The following is a 17,871-nucleotide window of genomic DNA, read 5'->3' as shown; positions in this document are numbered from 1 at the left end:
AAGTATGATAGACTTTGTGATTGTAGATGAAAGATTGAAGAACAAAGTGCTGGATACCCGTGCATATCGCGGTGCTGGCATTGACTCGGACCATTTACTGGTGATATCCCGGATAAGGGGTATCTTCAATCGCTGGCGGCACAGGGTAAGGGAGCAAACCAGCGCTTTGGAAAGAGTAAAAGTGGAAAATTTGCAAGATATGGATGTAGGTAAGAAGTATATTAATAGACTGAAGGATGAATTTGAAGATTTAGATGAAATGAGCGATATTGAAGATGGATGGAAGGAACTTAAAGAAAGAATTGTGAAGTTAGCTGTTGAAGTGTGTGGTGTAAGTAGAAGAAGGAAAGGAAAAAATCACAAAAATGCGTGGATGAGTAAATATGTGCAAGAACTTGTGCGATTAAAGAAGAAAGCATGGCTGGATTTGTTAGCAGCAAAAGCTAACTTAAGAATGCAAGAGGTTATAGATGAAGATGTGAATGAAGCACGTAAGGAATATAAGAAAATGAAAGATTTGGTTAAGAAAGCTGTGATTAGAAAGAAAGAAGAGTATAAAGAGGATTTTGATAAAAGGCTATCAGAAGACTTTCAGTCAAATCTGAAAGTATTCTGGAAATCCGTAAGGTCAGCCCGAGGAAATACTATAACCAGAGAGCTGACTAGGATCAGATGCCAGGATGGTAGCGTTGTGAAAGGAGAAGAATGTGTACTAAAGATATGGAAGGACTATTTTGAAAGTTTATTTGAAAAAAAGGAAGGAAATAAGAAAGATTTCTGCTATAGCGAAGAAAAAGAGAATGAGATGGAAGGCGAAATTGAAATGTTCGAAATTGTGGAAGCACTTAAGAGTATGAAAGCGGGAAAGGCTGCTGGGTGTGATAGAGTGTCGGTCGAGATGCTTAAAGCAGGAAAAGGCGTAGTAGCTAGTCAGTTGTACTGCCTTTTCAATTTGTGTTGGAGAAGCGGCCGAGTACCAAAAGATTGGTGTAAGGTTGTTATCGTGCCACTTTACAAAGGAAAAGGGTCACAGCTGGACTGCAAAAAATATCGTGGTATAAGCCTGCTTAGCGTCGTCGGCAAATTGTATGCTAAGGTATTGATTAATAGAGTCAGGAATGAAACTGATGACAAAATATGGGATGCTCAAGCGGGATTTCGAAAGGGAATGGGATGTACTGATCAGGTCTTTTCCTTGCGGTGCATAGCCGAAAAGTTTTTGGCCAAGAGTCAAAAAGTCTATTGCACATTCGTAGATCTGGAAAAGGCCTATGACAGAGTTGAGAGGAATGAATTGTGGTCAGCACTTTCTATGCATGGGGTGAGCAGTCTCTTAATACGAGCACTGAAATCCTTATATGAGGATTCGAGTGCTTGTGTCAGGATAAACGGAGCGCACACTGAGTGGTTTAAGATTGAGAAAGGCGTTAGGCAAGGATGTGTTGCGTCACCGTGGCTGTTCAACCTATTTATGGATAGCTGTTTGACAGATTTGAAAGAGTCTAAAAGTGGATTAAGGATGAATGAGTTACTCGTCAAATGTCTGCTCTATGCCGACGATCAGGTTATACTGGCGTCATCAGCGGAGGAGTTACAGGAGATGGTAAACTGTATGCATGAAGCTTTAAAAGAGAAAGGAATGAAAGTGAACGTAAGTAAAACTAAAACACTGGTTTTTGAAATGGAGAAAGAAATGACAGCATGTAATATTTTGATTGGAGGAGAAAAAGTGGAGCAAGTGAAAGAGTTTGTATATCTAGGATCAAAGTTTACATCAGATGGCAAGTATGATAGTGATATTGAAAGGAGAGTGAACGCGGGGAACATGGTGAATGGAGCTTTGCATGCCTTTATGAGCAGTCAGAAACTATCCAAAAAGGCTCGACTGGCTGTGCACAGGGGCGTGTTGGTCCCGACATTAATGTATGGGAGTGAAAGTTGGGTATGGCAAAAGAAGCATGAAAGCAGAATAAATGCAGTGGAAATGAGAGCGTTAAGGAGTATGATGGGTGTGAAATTGAGTGACAGGATAAGGAACAGCGTGATAAGGGAATGTTGTGATGTGAAAGAAGATGTAGTTACAGGAATAGAAAAGGGTATGTTAAGATGGTTCGGTCATGTGGAGAGGATGAATGAAAGCAGGTTGACTAAGCAGATATACAAGGAGAGTGTGGAGGGAAAGGTCGGAGTGGGAAGACCTAGACGAACGTATCTTGATCAAATTAAGGACGTCCTGGTAAAGGGTCAGGTCAAAAGTACCCGAAACCGCCGAGCTTGTATGAAGAGAGTTATGAATGTGGACGAAGCGAAAGAAGTATGCAGAGATCGTGGCAAGTGGAAAGAGGTAGTCTCTGCCTACCCCTCCGGGAAAGAGGCGTGATTTTATGTATGTATGTATGTATTTCATTTGCTATTGGCATTGTGAAAGTTATTTAAATTAACGTGATTATTAAAGATTTTTGTTTAACAAAACACAATCGACATAATATTTTTTTTTCTATTCCTAATATTTTATAAAATTGATCTTATTTGAACCTCAAAAATCAAATAATCTAGTATTTAATTCTAGCTTTGACGAGATATATCAGATTTTAGGAGCAAAGTGTAAAAAACGAATTACGATAAACACTAAAAATTAAAACGGGTTTTAATTTAACTGTTCTATGTGAAATTCAACGCAAAACTTTTTCCAAGATCAAAAATTTTATCTTAATATATAAAAAAAGTAAATGAATGACTGACTGACAAATCAACGCATAACCCAAACTCGCTTTCGACTTGAAATATGGTGTGGAGGTTCATTATGGGTATAAGAGAGGCTTTCCCAAAATTCCGGCGAGAACGGGAATTCTAGTGATTTTTCGTTTAACACAGGCGAAGCTGCGAGCGTCCTTTAGTATTTGAATAATTATTCAGACAGATCCGAATATTATAAACTTATATCTTTAATCTAATATTAAAGATACATACATACATAAAATCACGCCTCTTTCCCGGAGGGGTAGGCAGAGACTACCTCTTTCTACTTGCCACGATCTCTGCATATTTCCTTTGCTTCATCCACATTCAAACTCTCTTCATACAAGCTCGGCGGTTTCGGGTACTTTTGACCTGACCCTTTACCAGGATTTAATATTAAAGATATATGTTTATTTTACGAATTTATCTACTATATCTTTAAACGCAAATAAAAAGACGCTCATCAAAGAGTTTGTGATCCCACAGGAGCCAAATGAATGTAAATAAGGAAGCGCCACGTGTCAAGCGACCTTAATACGCTGTAACTTCGCCTTAAACTCATACATTATACATGGACCAACCCGGGAAGATTCATGGACTTCTACGATATAGATGAGCTGTTGGCTATATAGTCTCCAGCGGCATGAAATGAGCTAATAAACTTGGGATACTTTAAGGCGACGGGCTAGCGTCCTGTTACTATCTTAATCTCAATATACAATATATATATGTCTAAGAAATCATTTTTTTTTAATTCTCTGGCAGACCCAATAGTTGACTGGTTGATAATGCTTCTAGCATTAAGTCCGCCAATTGTGCATAAACACATTTGTATTTAATGCAATAAAATATATTAAATAAATAAATAAAACATTTTTTTTAAATTAGCAACACCTAAACTTGGGATTCTTTTTCTAGGCGATGGGCTATCAACCTGTCACTATTTGAATCTCAATACCCCTTAGTCGCCTTTTACGACTTGCATGGGAAAGAATCCTATTCTTTTTTCTATTAGTGCCGGGAACCACACGACACCATACATTTGATACGTCGCTAACATATCGTCTAAAGAAGTTTGACTATGATGAAATTGATATAATTATGTATGTATGCACAACTTATTTAAGCAAAGTTGGACTTCCACATTTAAGCACCAATAACCTTATGAATTAATGCGTTGTCACGTAGTTCATTAATATCAATGATAGATTCGAAAAATCCCACTGCGACCCAATTTCAAAAGTTCATCTGTTGTCGAAATTCCCTGCTCATTTCAATTGTAGCCAGGGCGCTTGTCGGAAATTCGACTGTAAGACGAGTACAGAGAATTCAATATTAAATAACGGGGCAGTTACGTCATTGTCCCGTGGAATTTCGACCTCTTTTCAGCGTAGTAGCGGTTGGGGGTTAAAACTTGGCCTATTTGTCGTATCGTGTCGAACATAGTTCGTTTACTATAAGGACTTTTTCATTTCAATTTAACGAAGCACATTAAGCAAAGCACAGACCCTCAATAAATTTAAAAATAATGTATTTAAGTTCCTGTCCAGTTGAGCATCTAGATCGAACGTCAGGCAATTTATCTTAATTAATGTATGTTTATTCATTAATAAGTTTATACATATATATTCAGGGTATAGGTATTTCTACTTTTTACTGAATTATCTAGTTCCTTTATTGTTTGCCGGTTGACTGGAATAGATCCCTTCATGGGATAAGTCCGCCATTGCAAGTGATTTGTTTTTTTATAACTATGTACTATTTTCTTGTCACTGTGTAAATTTCTATGCAAAAAAGATATTACAAACAAACAAACGATTTTTTTCGCCTAGGTAGCCTACAGGTTTCGGCAGAAGGTTGTGTAGAGGCCGTTTCATGGACAATCGTACATCCTTACACTTGCCACTTCTTCAGCATGCTGCCGGTTGCATCCTCACCACTCAGGAGAGAAGCCCGGGGTATGCCTTTGAACATGGATCCTGGATTGGGTGAGTCAGGTTCTTACACGAAGCGACACCCGTCTGCCTCCGCAACCTATGCAGGGGAGCCTTACCCGTATTGGATCGATCATGGTAACACATCCAGTTGCCTGAATGTTCAGGTTTCTTCACGATTTTTCCCTCATCGTAAGAGCATCGGTTAGTATACAAACTACTGTATATAACTTTGAAAATATTCATTGGTACATGGCCGGGTGGGATTCGAACCTGTGTCTTTTTGCGCCGTCCGCATATTAACCGGGCACCTTACCACGTTCACACTTGCCACTATCTCGGTATAATTCTTTCGCTTTATTCCACATTCATAAACTCAAACAGTTGAATGTGGCCTATCGTATTATCAAGAGTGTTGGCTCTCTCTACCCCGCAAGGGATATAGACGTGATTATATGTATGTAAATGCACACACAAACCTACCCTACCCCATACGAGGTAAACAGCCAATAAAGAAAAGTGTCAATGTTATTGTTGGAATTCACATTCAGAAATAAGGGTTATAATAATTACAATTGAATTTACAATGTGACGTGAAAATTTCAAAATAGATGAAGTAAACTTTACATATTAAAAAAAAACAATCCATTTTCACAATGAAGCCTCGGTTTTACTTTTAAAGCTGAAAAACGAGTGGTAGTAACGCTAAAAGAATCGTAAAAGCCGAATTGATGAAGGGATATGGACGTCCCTTTTCATTGAATTCCTTATGGTTCCGCATTTCAGTGCAATTGCAAACTTTCAAATACAATTTAACGGCCTCTATAAAGAATTCTAATCTAATCTTTTTCTGATTAGCCTGGGTCTTGGATGTTTATCTATATAAGTATTTATTATAAAATATAGTATCGTTGAGTTAGTATCTCGTAACATAAGTCGCGAACTTACTTCGAGGCTAACTCAATCAGTGTAATTTATCCCGTATATATTTGTTTATTTAATTTTTACGTGACTTCTTAACAGTCAACTGCAAGACTAAAAATTTTTATACGACATAATTTTACTTTTGTTCGCATAGTTAAAATAATAACATCGTCATTATATTATATAAGCCTGAATGTGCAGGTTTCCTTATGTTGTTTTATTTTTACTGAAAAATCATCGTGAATATATCTCAGAAGAGCGTAATATGTAGATAGTTTGGTTTATTTCCCTGCTAGGATTTGAACTTTTGCACCATTTTTAAGTCGGGGGTCTTAACCGTGCAACTGCCGAAGCTCACCCTTAGGTATAAGGTAACACAAATAAAAAAGTCAGTACCAATTATTAAGCTCTTTATTTCGGCAGTATTTTATGTATTATGAAAAATAATCAACACCGATAATTTAAGCTCTTAATTTCAGGCAAAACAGCAACTTATACTCAGCGATAAAGAACTGCGATAAACACCATTGTTTTGCATAACAAAGTAAGGGAAGCTATACACTGTATGTTTGTTGTGTGCACAAAGCCTTACATTAGGGCAGAAGTGATTAATTACCTGAGCGTGTACGCAATTCTCATTGTTAATTTATTCCTTTGTGGTCGTAATGATTTTGGGAGCAAAAATCCAGTCGTTGTGTGCTTTATAAGTATACTAACTTTTACCAGTGACTTTGCCTGCGCGGATATAACGCCACATACAAATGAAGACAGGTTTTTCGCAAATCCCACGGAAACATTTGTTTTTACCGGGACAAAAGGCACTCTATACTCCATACTATATGTATGCAATGCATTTCATGCAGTTCGGTTCAGTGGTTTAACCGTGAATAGGTATAACAAACTCACTTTCGCATATTCCTAATGGTTATGGATACCGTTTTAGGGTTAATTGCTAGGTAATCGGCTTCCATTTAGAATTTTAAGGTATTGCGGAAGAATTATCATCTTTTGAACATAATGTTTGTGTAGTGAAAGGTCGGAGTGGGAAGACCTAGACGAAAGTACCTTGATCAAATTAAGGACGTCCTGGCAAAGGGTCAGGAGACCCGAAACCGCCGAGCTTGCATGAAGAGAGTTAAGAATGTGTATGTATGCAGAGATCGTGGCAAGTGGAAAGACGTAGTCTCTGCCTACCCTTCCGGGAAAGAGACGTGAATTTATGTATGTATGAACATAATTTTACGTAGGTAATAAGGTCAAGAGCACTCTTAACCGACGAACTTACAAGAAAAGATTTTCAGCCAATAAAAAATTTATGTTTATTTAAATATAAGTTGTGTTAACTGAGTGATAACCACCCAATCCAGGGTCCATGGTCAAAGACATACCCCGGGCTCTCCTCTGCAAAGAGCTGAGGATGCAACCGGGACTAAAGTCAGGAGAAAGAAGTAGAAGATATCACTACATCTTTAAAATTACGCAACGGATTTTGATGCGGTTTTTTGTAACAGGTTGAGTGATTCAAGAGGAAGGTTTTTATGTATAATAACATCTATTAAATAATCCGTGCGAAGCCGGGGCGGGTCGCTAGTAAAATATATATTATGATCTTAACTTTATTACAGTGAAAAACATTGTTATTCCTTTGTCCTAGTTAAAACATTGTAAATGAAATAAAAAGTTTACGGTGTACTGAATTTCAATTTAATTATTTTATGCTCTCGCTTTAGACCCGCCATTCCGCTAATAAATATGATAACGACATGAAAAAGTTGCCTGCGATTTTTATCTGCAGACTGAATGGGCGAATTAGGGCAATCCCTACTTGTGGGGCATTCTTAGCAATGTATGTATTGATTTAAGTTTCTTTATTGATATAAATTACAAAAATGTCAGTTAGAATAAGAAATATTAGAATAGTAGAAATATTAAAATAGTTGAAGAAACATAGAATCTAATTAGTAAGTAAGAAGAGTTACTATCGCTTTCAAATGTGGAAGAAATATTAGAATAGTTGAAGAAACATAGAATCTAATTAGTAAGAATAGTTACTACCTTTTCCAAAGCCCAAGTTAGTAAGTAAGAAAAGTTACTTCCGCTTCCAAATGTGGAAGAAGCGGCAGAATAAACTACATTATAGCGCTTTAATCAATCACGTCTTTCACGTTTTTATCCCTCACGGGGTAGACAGACTTGAAAAAACTAAGCTCTCCTTATAGCTGTTTGAAGGACCTGTCAAGTTTTAAAATGTACCTTGAAGAGAGTCTATGTATTCGGTAACTTGTTTTGTACTTAAACCGATTTCACAAACGGATGTAGTTATTTTAGCTTACTCATTTGTAAAATTATTTAAAGAGTCTTCGTGCAGTGTGATTCCCGGCACCAATACAAATAGAATAGGACCACTCCATCTCTTTTCCATGGATGTCGTAAAATGCGACTAAGAGATAGGCTTACCAACTTGGGATCCTTTTTTAGGCGATGGGCTAGCAACATGTCACTATTTGAATCTCAATTCTAAAAGAGGATTTTCTAATATTCTCACTAATACGGGAAAAAAGTTAAGTGTAAGTTTAACACTAGGCGGTTCTAGATATTAAAATAAATGAGTAGAAAAAGAAATAAAAGTGACTTAAGTAATAAAAGAACAGAATCCACAGAACAGTGAAATATATTGGGCGAATTTCATACCACAAGCGGTGTACATTTCAGTGCTCTGTGGACAGGGTCAAATAAACTATTTTGAGTAAGTATGACATATAATATCGTAAATCTTGTTACATCGAATTAAAAAAAAATGTCAAAAATGTCAGTTGCAAACACATAGAAATTGTTATTATATTTACAACACAAAAAACTCTAGTTCAAGATAAATATGGCAGGTAAATCCTACTACTATTATAAAGGCGAAAGTTTGTATGGATGTTTGTTACTCTTTCACGCAAAAACTACTGAACCGATTACCATGAAATTTGGTATGTAGGTAGCTGAAGACCCAGAATAACACATAGGCTACTTTTTATCCCAGAGTTCCCGCGGGATTGATAGGGTTTCCATGCGGACGAAGTCGCGGGCGGCCTCTAGTCAGTATATATAGTAAGACAGTAGGAAAAATGTGTCCATCAGTTTAATCTATCTACTTATATTATAAAGCTGAAGAGTTTGTTTGTTTGAACGCACCCATCTCAGGAACTAGTGGTTCGAATTTAAAAATTATTTTTGCTTTGAATAGACCATTTATCGAGGAAGGCTTTAAGCTATATAACATCACGCTGTAACTATAAGGAGCAGATAAATAATGGAATATGTATATGTTAACGGAAATGTATAAAATTTAGGAATTGCATACAACTCCTAGGAAATGTATACAATTCCGAAGCTATTTAAGAAATGTATAAAATATTATTTAAAAATTATTTAATACATACATATCCTGGGAGATGTATACATTTCCTAGGAATTGTATATAATTCCTATATCGTATTAGTTACTATTTTTTATATGTATATACCCCGTTTATATGTATATATAAACGGGGAAAATTATTCATCCTTGAGGACTTCAATGATACCCAAAATAATTCAGTGCAGTGCAGTTTGTTACCCCTTCTTCTGCACTGACGCCTTGGAAGCGGCAGTAAACTTAGTTTTTAAGTAATTCATTTGACGTCAACCAAGTTGTTAAACCATACGACAATTATTAAGCGATATAATAATATCCTATAATAATGAATAAAAAATTTTGAATTTTGAATTATTCCACGCGGACGAAGTCGCGGGTACAGCTAGTCTTTCATAAGACAAACAAATCAATGCATACAACCGCTATCATATAAATTATATAGTGAATTCTTGTAATTGTGAGACTATTTCATTTATTTGTCTCGTATTGTTACTTACTTCTAGCGTTTATTGTAAGAAGTAAAAATTATATAAAATAGGCGCAGATCTCATTTCAATTTCAATACTCGTACAAGCTGTAAAAGTACCTATTCAGTCAGGAGTACATAATTACGAAAGAGTAATGGCCACTTTTACTTATTACAATGCCAAATTCAAATTCCTCAAACGGTTATTTGCTCTGCAACGTTGCACAAGCCAGTCTAATAACAATTTTCCTGCCGACATAATTACCTCTGGCTTCACTGCGAATAAACCTTTTCAACTTAAGGAGCTCAGAATTGCTACTAACAAAGAAACTAATTACTCGAAAATACTCACTGTAAAATTCCTTCTACAACTCAAAGAACTTTGCCTATAAAAGTATTAAAACCAGTATTTTCAAGATTAATATGAATGAACCGAAGTAACGTTTTATTTGCAGACTTGTTCCCGACTCCCTTGGGATTTAACGGGATCAACTTGGATAATTACTTCCCTAATCAGCGTTCGTACAATTCCGTAGTTTATGTTCATAAAAGATTCTTAGCTAATCCAAAAGGCTTTGAACAGTTTGATAAGAAAGACTGTAAACATAAGAATACTAAATTTAATGAAATTCAAAACCAAAAATATGATAAAGGAATACAATGCAACGGTCTTCCACAAAATGACCCTAAAAATAAAAAAATGCAATGCAGAAATATGGCGACAGATTATGATAATATGCTAAATCACACGGTACAACTTGCCAAAAATGTAGTACCTCTTTTGATTCCATCCAAAAATTATGAGGATCCAGTTTTTTATACTGTCAAAACTAAGAAATCGAAAAAAAAATGTCGAGAATATGGTAATGAAAAAGATTTGATATATAACAAAAATAAGAGAAATAAAAATAATGATTCATTTTGCAAGCCTAAACGACCGAGTCAAATTGAGAGTCTCAGCATAAAGGAATCTATAAGTCATTCGTCTCAAAACACTTTAGACGATATTAATCTAAACGAGTCGTTAACGTGTACTATATCTGGAATATCGGAAAAGAAACACATTAAAAAGGATACAAATCGTCACTACCACAAGAAAAAACATAATAAAAAAATCTCAATATCAAATTCGTTTGAAGCTTTGGCGACCGAAACTTTGGATATGAACGAGGGTGCTAATATTAAAATACATCTTATGAACGACACTGATAAGAATATCTTTAGCGAAAGTTTACAAATTCCGATAATTAACGCGGTCAAAGAATGTGTCGCAGAATTAAACCAATACGATAGAATCGATACAGAATTGAAACAAGTGCAGAGATTTGTTATGTGCAATAGTGAAATGTTAAACCACATTATTGGAAAAATAGCATGCATAGAAAAACACATTGAAAGTCATAACACGAAACAGATTGAAGTCATAAAGGCACCTATAGTACAAGCTTCCAAATCGTCAAGATTGGAGCAGTTAGGTGAGGACTTAGTGGAATTAAAAGATGACTTGTTTGAAGATGAATCTACAGAAGCTGTGGAAGAGAAGAAAATATACATAAGCAAAAGCGTTGTTGCAACTTTAGACAAAGATAAGGGTGAAAAGAGAAAATCTTTGGGTGGCGGAGAATTATCGAGCCCTTTAGATAGAGTTGCAGAAGTAGCTGTGAAACCTGAGAAGCCTAATAGAATTCCAACGAGATTCTGCTGGACGGATGCTGGAAGAGCGTAATACGGTGGGTTAAAAGTAATGATGTTTTTTTTATAATTATTGTTTATTGCATTTAGCTGTGTTTGAAGTAGTTCATTGTAATTAGAAGATACAATTGTAATGTTTATTATGAATTTGAATGAATATACAGCATTAAATTAAATATTGTAATTAACCCTATGTATGTGTTCTATATATAAAAACGAGAGCACTAACTGTCTTGTCGTAGGTTCGTTATGTGAAGAAAATATTTGCCAAATTCCCACCAGATGGAAAATAGCGATCCATTGAATCAGACTACTCCATCTCCTCCCCATGGATGTCGTAAAAGACGACTAATAGATAGGCTTATAAACTTGGGACTCTTTTAAAGTGATGGGCTAGCAACCTGTCACTATTTGATTCTAATTATATCATTGAGCTAAACAATCGTTCGTGGCCTATTGTTCTTTTTCGAGACTGTTGGATCTGTCTACCTCGCAAGGAATATAGACGTGATAATATGTATGTAACCCCGAAATTTTTGGTTAGCACGGGCGGAGCCACGGGTGTACTCCATATTTGAAATGTAATAGACAATTCATATTTTCAAATACTTTCTTAATCTTATAGTCAAATAGTTTTAAATGTATGTATTTTTGTCTAAAACCTTAGTTATATTCTTCAGAAATCATCTTCCGATCAGAATGTATGTCTATGCAAACTATCTGTTTGAAAACGTTAGCAGAAGGCAACTCTCAAATAACGCCAAGGTTCTGCCCATTTCCTTGTAAGATAGCGTGTTCCACGTCAGTAAATCATACTAAATCGATATTGTTATTCCGACCCGGGCCGGAGGAATCCCAGATATGTATCGATTCATCGGATGACTACCTCGCCGGTTCGGGATTCACTCAAATTGTTCCCCGATCACAATAGCTCTGCTCAGTCGCGCCTTGTTTGCGTATCTCCCAAGAGAATTCGATTAGTCTATTTAGTCGTGTCAGTTTGGTAAACCAAACCCATTACTGTTGTATATTGCATTTGGATAAGATATCTCAATTCTATCATTAAGCCAAATAGCTGAACGTGGCCATTCGGTCTTTTCAAGACTGTTGGCTCTGTCTACCCCGCAAGGGATATAGACGTGACCATATGTATGTATGTATGGATAAGATATTTTTGAACCGATAGCGTAAAAATGACAGCAGACTGGATGAAGTGAAAATAAAACGTTGGAAAGTGGACCCCAAGCCAGAAAGTGTAATTGGAAATATATAAAGAAAAGAGAGAGATTGGGTTTGGAATAAACATACATACATATAAACATGTCTATATCCTTTGCAGGATAGACAGAGCCAACAATCTTGAAAAGACTGATAGGCCACGTTCAGCCGTTTGACTTTATGATAGAATTGAGATTCAAATAGCGACAAGTTGCTAGCCTATCTACCTAAAAGAAGAATCCCAAGATTATATCTTAGCCTATCTCTTAGTCGCCTTTTACGACATCCATGGGAACGAGATGGAGTGGTCTTTTTCTTATTTTTATTGGTGCCGGGAACCACACGGCACAATATATTATTTAAATAGTAATACTTAAATAGTAGTATTTAAATAGTTAAAAAGCTATCAATATCAAATGGAATCAAGTATTTAATATCTCAGCTGTCATCGCATTATGAATGCGCGCAAAACCACCTTGAGAAATTGAGCCAAGTTCTAGAATAGAGCCAGTAGAAATCAATACTTGTGCATAGACAACTAAGCATTAGATATGACAGTGTCTATGGTCGAACGATTGAGATGCCTGAATAAATAAGTGTCTGAGGCACAGGTTCAAATCCTAGGTCTGTCACTGCCAATTACTTTTTCTGAATTATCTATATTAGTTTGATTAATGTTGTGACGGTAAAGAAAAATAAAATTTAAAGAGTTCCTTAAATCCTCTGAGTGGTTATCATTGCGACTAAGGGATAGGCTTATTAACTTGAGATTCGTCTTTTAGGCGATGGGCTAGCACCCTGTCACTATTTGAATCTCAATTCCGTCATTTATAGCCAAACAGCTGAACGTGGCCTATCAGTCCTTTTAAGGTTGTTGGCTCTGTCTACCACGCAAGGGATGTAGACGTAATTATATGTATTTATGTTATCATTGCGGTAGTGCTCTTGTCTGTGGCGGAGGTCCCGGGTTCGATTCAATGAGTACATAACCCTGAAAGAAATAGTAAGAAATGGTCCTATGAAGTCCTCCTTATATTTTCTTACTTTAAAATTCGCGTTTGATATTAATAGTCTGATAGAAGCAATATAAGGTCAAATAAAAGTATAAAACTTATATAATGCTTGCTTTGAAAGTAGAATTTTAGGTAAAAAACGGGGAATGGAGATTGTTTGAAAAAAAAATATAAGCTATCTGCCGGGTAAACTTGGCTATGTTTCGGTTGAACCTCACTTTTGTCTGATTTTTCGTAATCACGCGAACTAGATGACGTGGCATCTGAATAGGAAATTGTAGAACAACTGTCGGAATCTTTTGTATTTCTTCGTAATTTTGCGCAATGTTTAAGAATTAAGGTTCTAACGCGGGGCAGACAGAGCCACCAGTATTAAAAAGACTGAAATGCCACGTTCAGCTGTTAGGCTTAATAATGGAATTGAGATTCAAATAGTGACAGGTTGCTACCCCATCGCCTACAAGAACAATCCTAAGTTAAGGCCAATACCTCTCCCTTAGTCGCCTTTTACGACATCCATGGAAAAGATATGGAGTGGTCCTATTGTACTTAAACTGTAAAACATAAGTTACTGACTTAAAATCAGATTCAGCGAAGCATCACTAATGCATTGCTAACAGGAGGTCCATAAAATTAAGACTATTCTCACTTACGCCTCATTTCTCTTTATTTTATCAGTGAACATCCCTTTTTCGTGCCGTGTGGTTCCCGGCACCAATACAAAAAAGAATAGGACCACTCCATCTCTTTCCCGTGGATGTCGTAAAAGGCGACTAAGGGATAGGCTTACAAACTTGGGATTCTTTTTTAGGCGATGGGCTAGCAACCTGTCACTATTTGAATCTCAATTCTATCATTAAGCCAAATAGCTGAATGTGGCCATTCAGTCTTTTCAAGACTATTGGCTCTGTCTACCCCGCAAGGGATATAGACGTGACCATATGTATGTACCTATGTATGTAACATCCCTTTTTCGTATTATTCGTGTTAAGGTCGGAATTCCCGCCCACAGTTCACACGTTGCGCCCCCGACCACATTAAAAATTTATTATGTGTTCTTTGGCTACGCTTTGTGGTATTTCCAAATCTGGCATTCTTATAATGGGACTAGAGTGTGCCTACGGATTCGCCCGCGGAAAGTGAAAAATTCATTAAAAATTGTCACGCGGCAATTAGGGATTTTTTTTCTTTGTCATAAGAGACCTATCACGGATTTTTTTTCGTTGATACGAGTTTCAGTCAACAACTGTTGTTGTCAAAAACATTTTGATCATTCTAATTTTGACTAAGATTAATTTACTTTGTGACAAAAAAATTAATAATAATTACCTAAGTATACATATAATCACGTCTATATCCCTTGCAAGGTTGACAGAGCCAACAGTCTTGAAAAGACTGAACGGCCACGCTTAATAATGAAATTGACATTCAAATAGTGACAGGTTGCCAGTCCATCGCCTATAAGAAGAATCCCGAGTTTATTAGCTTATCTGGAGTGGTCCTATGTGCCTGGAACCGTACGGCATATAACTTAAGCATTACTTAGGTTATATCACGCTCCATTCCCGGAGGGATCGACAGAGAATAAACCATTCCCTTGCCCCGATCTCTGCATATTACTTTCGCTTCATCCACATTCATAACTCATTCAAAATCATCAGTCTGAGAACCTTCCAAGGCGTAAACGTAATAGAATTTACAGATATGTAATTCGTTTCGTTCTAATAGGGTTCTGAATCTGCAAGTCATTACACCATGATTAAAAGCCTTGCAGTGTTGATGGAACGACGTGATTCCCCCCACCCTTGGGGAAGGCCCTATAATGTCTAATATCCTGCTCAATCATCTTGCTTGGCTCTTGTTTCGGTGTAATTAATGAATCTCCTTTACTCTGCCATAATCTCTATGTAACTGGCAGCGAGTAAAAGGGCCGATTATATTTGTCATAAAAAAGATATATATGGTTTTTTTTTTAAAGCTAGTGAATGTATAATTTAAACGTGCCACTTCATGCATCTTTTAACTATAATTAAAAAAAGTGAATAAATAATCGTCATGCTTATAAAAAACTTAATACTAGACAGGCCTTATAAAAATAACTAAGAAAACTAATGGAAAACTTATGTAGGTACATCAACTTGGAGTGTCATTTTTGAATTCGGTACGATGAATTAAATTAAATTTCGAATGAAACCCGTTCGATTTCAACTAGTATTAAAATCAAATATTCAATAGAAAAATATTATATAGGTACGTACACACAAAAGGCTAACGATGGTCTTCGCAAGCCTTCTTTGGCCATGTTTGCCTTACGCCATCTATTTAGAGCTAATGAACATGCGTGCCGACGTTCGAACCTTTGTGTACGCAGTTTAATCCATTGAAATGTAAATAATAAGGCCTATTTCTATGATACAACCATATTTTTTTATACTCACTGATTACCAAATTTGAAAATAGCTACTCCAGTACAATAACTTTATATGCCTGTTACAAGCATGTCATACTTTGGCGTCTGCCTATAAACTGCCAAGAATGGGTGAAGCATATGCGCAAATATAAGGTTCGGACCGACTGGGAACAATATTTTTAATAACATTATTTGAATTATAATAGAAACTGGCAGTTTACTCGCATCAATTTCAAAATTAGAATGGATATTTTTGCCAATAATACGCGTTGTTACAATGAATTTAAATAAAATTCACTAGATTTCAACAGAAATGTATCTTTTATTCAAATGTGAATTGAAATCTCAAAAATTATGTGTGAATAAGTATTATCTGTGATACTGTTATCAGATAAATTATATTTAACAAGACAATCATATTTCAACTTTCTGTTTCAATTATGTACTTTTTCAACAAAAGAACATTAAGTACTTATTTATTTAATTATAGTACTTTGTATGAATGTAAAATCAAACACACTCAAAAATTACATTCCTAAATCGTTAACCGAAAATCAAATTTGTATGTTGTCGACTAGTGAATAAAGTTTAATTTACAAACATAAATTAAACCACGCGTATTTCCCGAAGGTAAAACTTCAATTTGCTATCATAAAAAAATAAGTACGCGCACACCGCGCGAATTTTATCCTCAAAGCGAATGTTCCCAATCAGTGCGCGATCTTATCTGAGAAAAATAGTGGAAATGGTGCTATGTATAAGGCATAGGCACTCACCAACGTCTGAGCGGCTGACTGGTGCTGGAAAAACAGGCTTGAGTCAATAAGCCAGTAAGATCAGGTTAAGCATAGAGTGGACCAAACTTCAATGAACAACAGACTTATAAAGATAAAGTTTCGTATCTTAAAATTATTGAAATTGTAATGGTACGATAATGGGTACTATTTTTGAAACATTCAGTCATAGGTGGGGTTAAGGTGCCGTCTGGTTTCCGGCACAAATATAAAAAAGAATAGGATCACTTCATCTCTTTCCCATGCAATCCCATGTCGTAAAAGGCGACTAAGTGATAGGCTTATAAATTTGGGATTTTTCATTTAATCGATGGGCTAGTAACCTGTTTTGAGAATTGAGATTCCAATAGTGACAGTTACTAATCCATCGCCTACAAAAATAATCCCAAGTTTGTTAGCTCATCCCTTAGTTGCCATATACGACATCTCTGAGATGGACAGATGGAGTTGCCTTATTCTTAAGTGGCGGAAACCACACGGTATCGAAACTTATCATCAAAACGAAGAAAAATAAACAATTCGATGCCCCACATAATAAGCCCAAAGAGATAATTTGTTATGTAATGAAATAAAAAAAAAATTAACTTCCTTGTATGAAATTTTTACCTTGAAGGAGACCCTTAACTCTACTAACATTAGACACAGGAAATTTGAACGTCTTTTCTATATGCAACCATTTTTTATAACTCTATAGCGATTACCTAGACATGATGACATTCTAATACCAGTTATAGTCAATAATAGTTCTATCTGATCGTACCTATAAAAGACAGATTTATTAAACTACTGCCTTCAGCAAATTGATGCAATTTTTTTTAAATATTCTATAATAGAGAAACTAGTTCCTTTATAAATGACAATAGGGCTTAAAATGTCTTGAAGTATTTTTAATACAAATCAGAATTTAATGAGGTTAATAATACGAATATTTTTTTAATATTATTATAAGGTTTATGACGTGGCTGCACCTGACATTTCTCAGTGCATTAAAGAGTTCTAATTGCCCCTTGTGGTTCCCGTTAAAAATAAACAGGAATACTGGACTACTTCATCTTTACAGTAAACAAGTTAACTTGGTGCAACAATCATAACCAGAACATTATTTAAGTGCTGGAAGAAATTTCTCTAGAAATAAGTAGTGCCCTTGTACTAAATTTCTCTTTAAGTTTTTTTTTCTTATTTTCCTTGATGTACATAAATATATAAATAAATATTATAACGCAAGGTTTGTATATGCCGTGTGGTTTTTGGTATCAGAGAAGTTGATTAGTCCATCTTT

General features: G+C 35.9%; 1 protein-coding gene across 1 annotated transcript in view; it reads right to left on the bottom strand.

Annotated features, from left to right (window-relative positions):
* Positions 1-17,871, bottom strand: part of LOC106132510 (sodium/potassium/calcium exchanger Nckx30C) — a 60,893-nt gene that overhangs the window by 31,354 nt on the left and 11,668 nt on the right. Inside the window, exon 2 of the mRNA XM_060949541.1 lies at positions 16,575-16,598. Coding sequence (XP_060805524.1) covers positions 16,575-16,598 — 24 coding nt within the window. The remainder of the gene's footprint in view (positions 1-16,574; positions 16,599-17,871) is intronic.

The sequence above is a fragment of the Amyelois transitella genome, chromosome 19 (assembly GCF_032362555.1).
Source record: "Amyelois transitella isolate CPQ chromosome 19, ilAmyTran1.1, whole genome shotgun sequence".
Lineage (NCBI taxonomy): Eukaryota > Metazoa > Arthropoda > Insecta > Lepidoptera > Pyralidae > Amyelois > Amyelois transitella.
The sequence above is the reverse complement of the archived record's forward strand: the minus strand, read 5'-3'. Positions and strand labels throughout refer to the sequence as shown.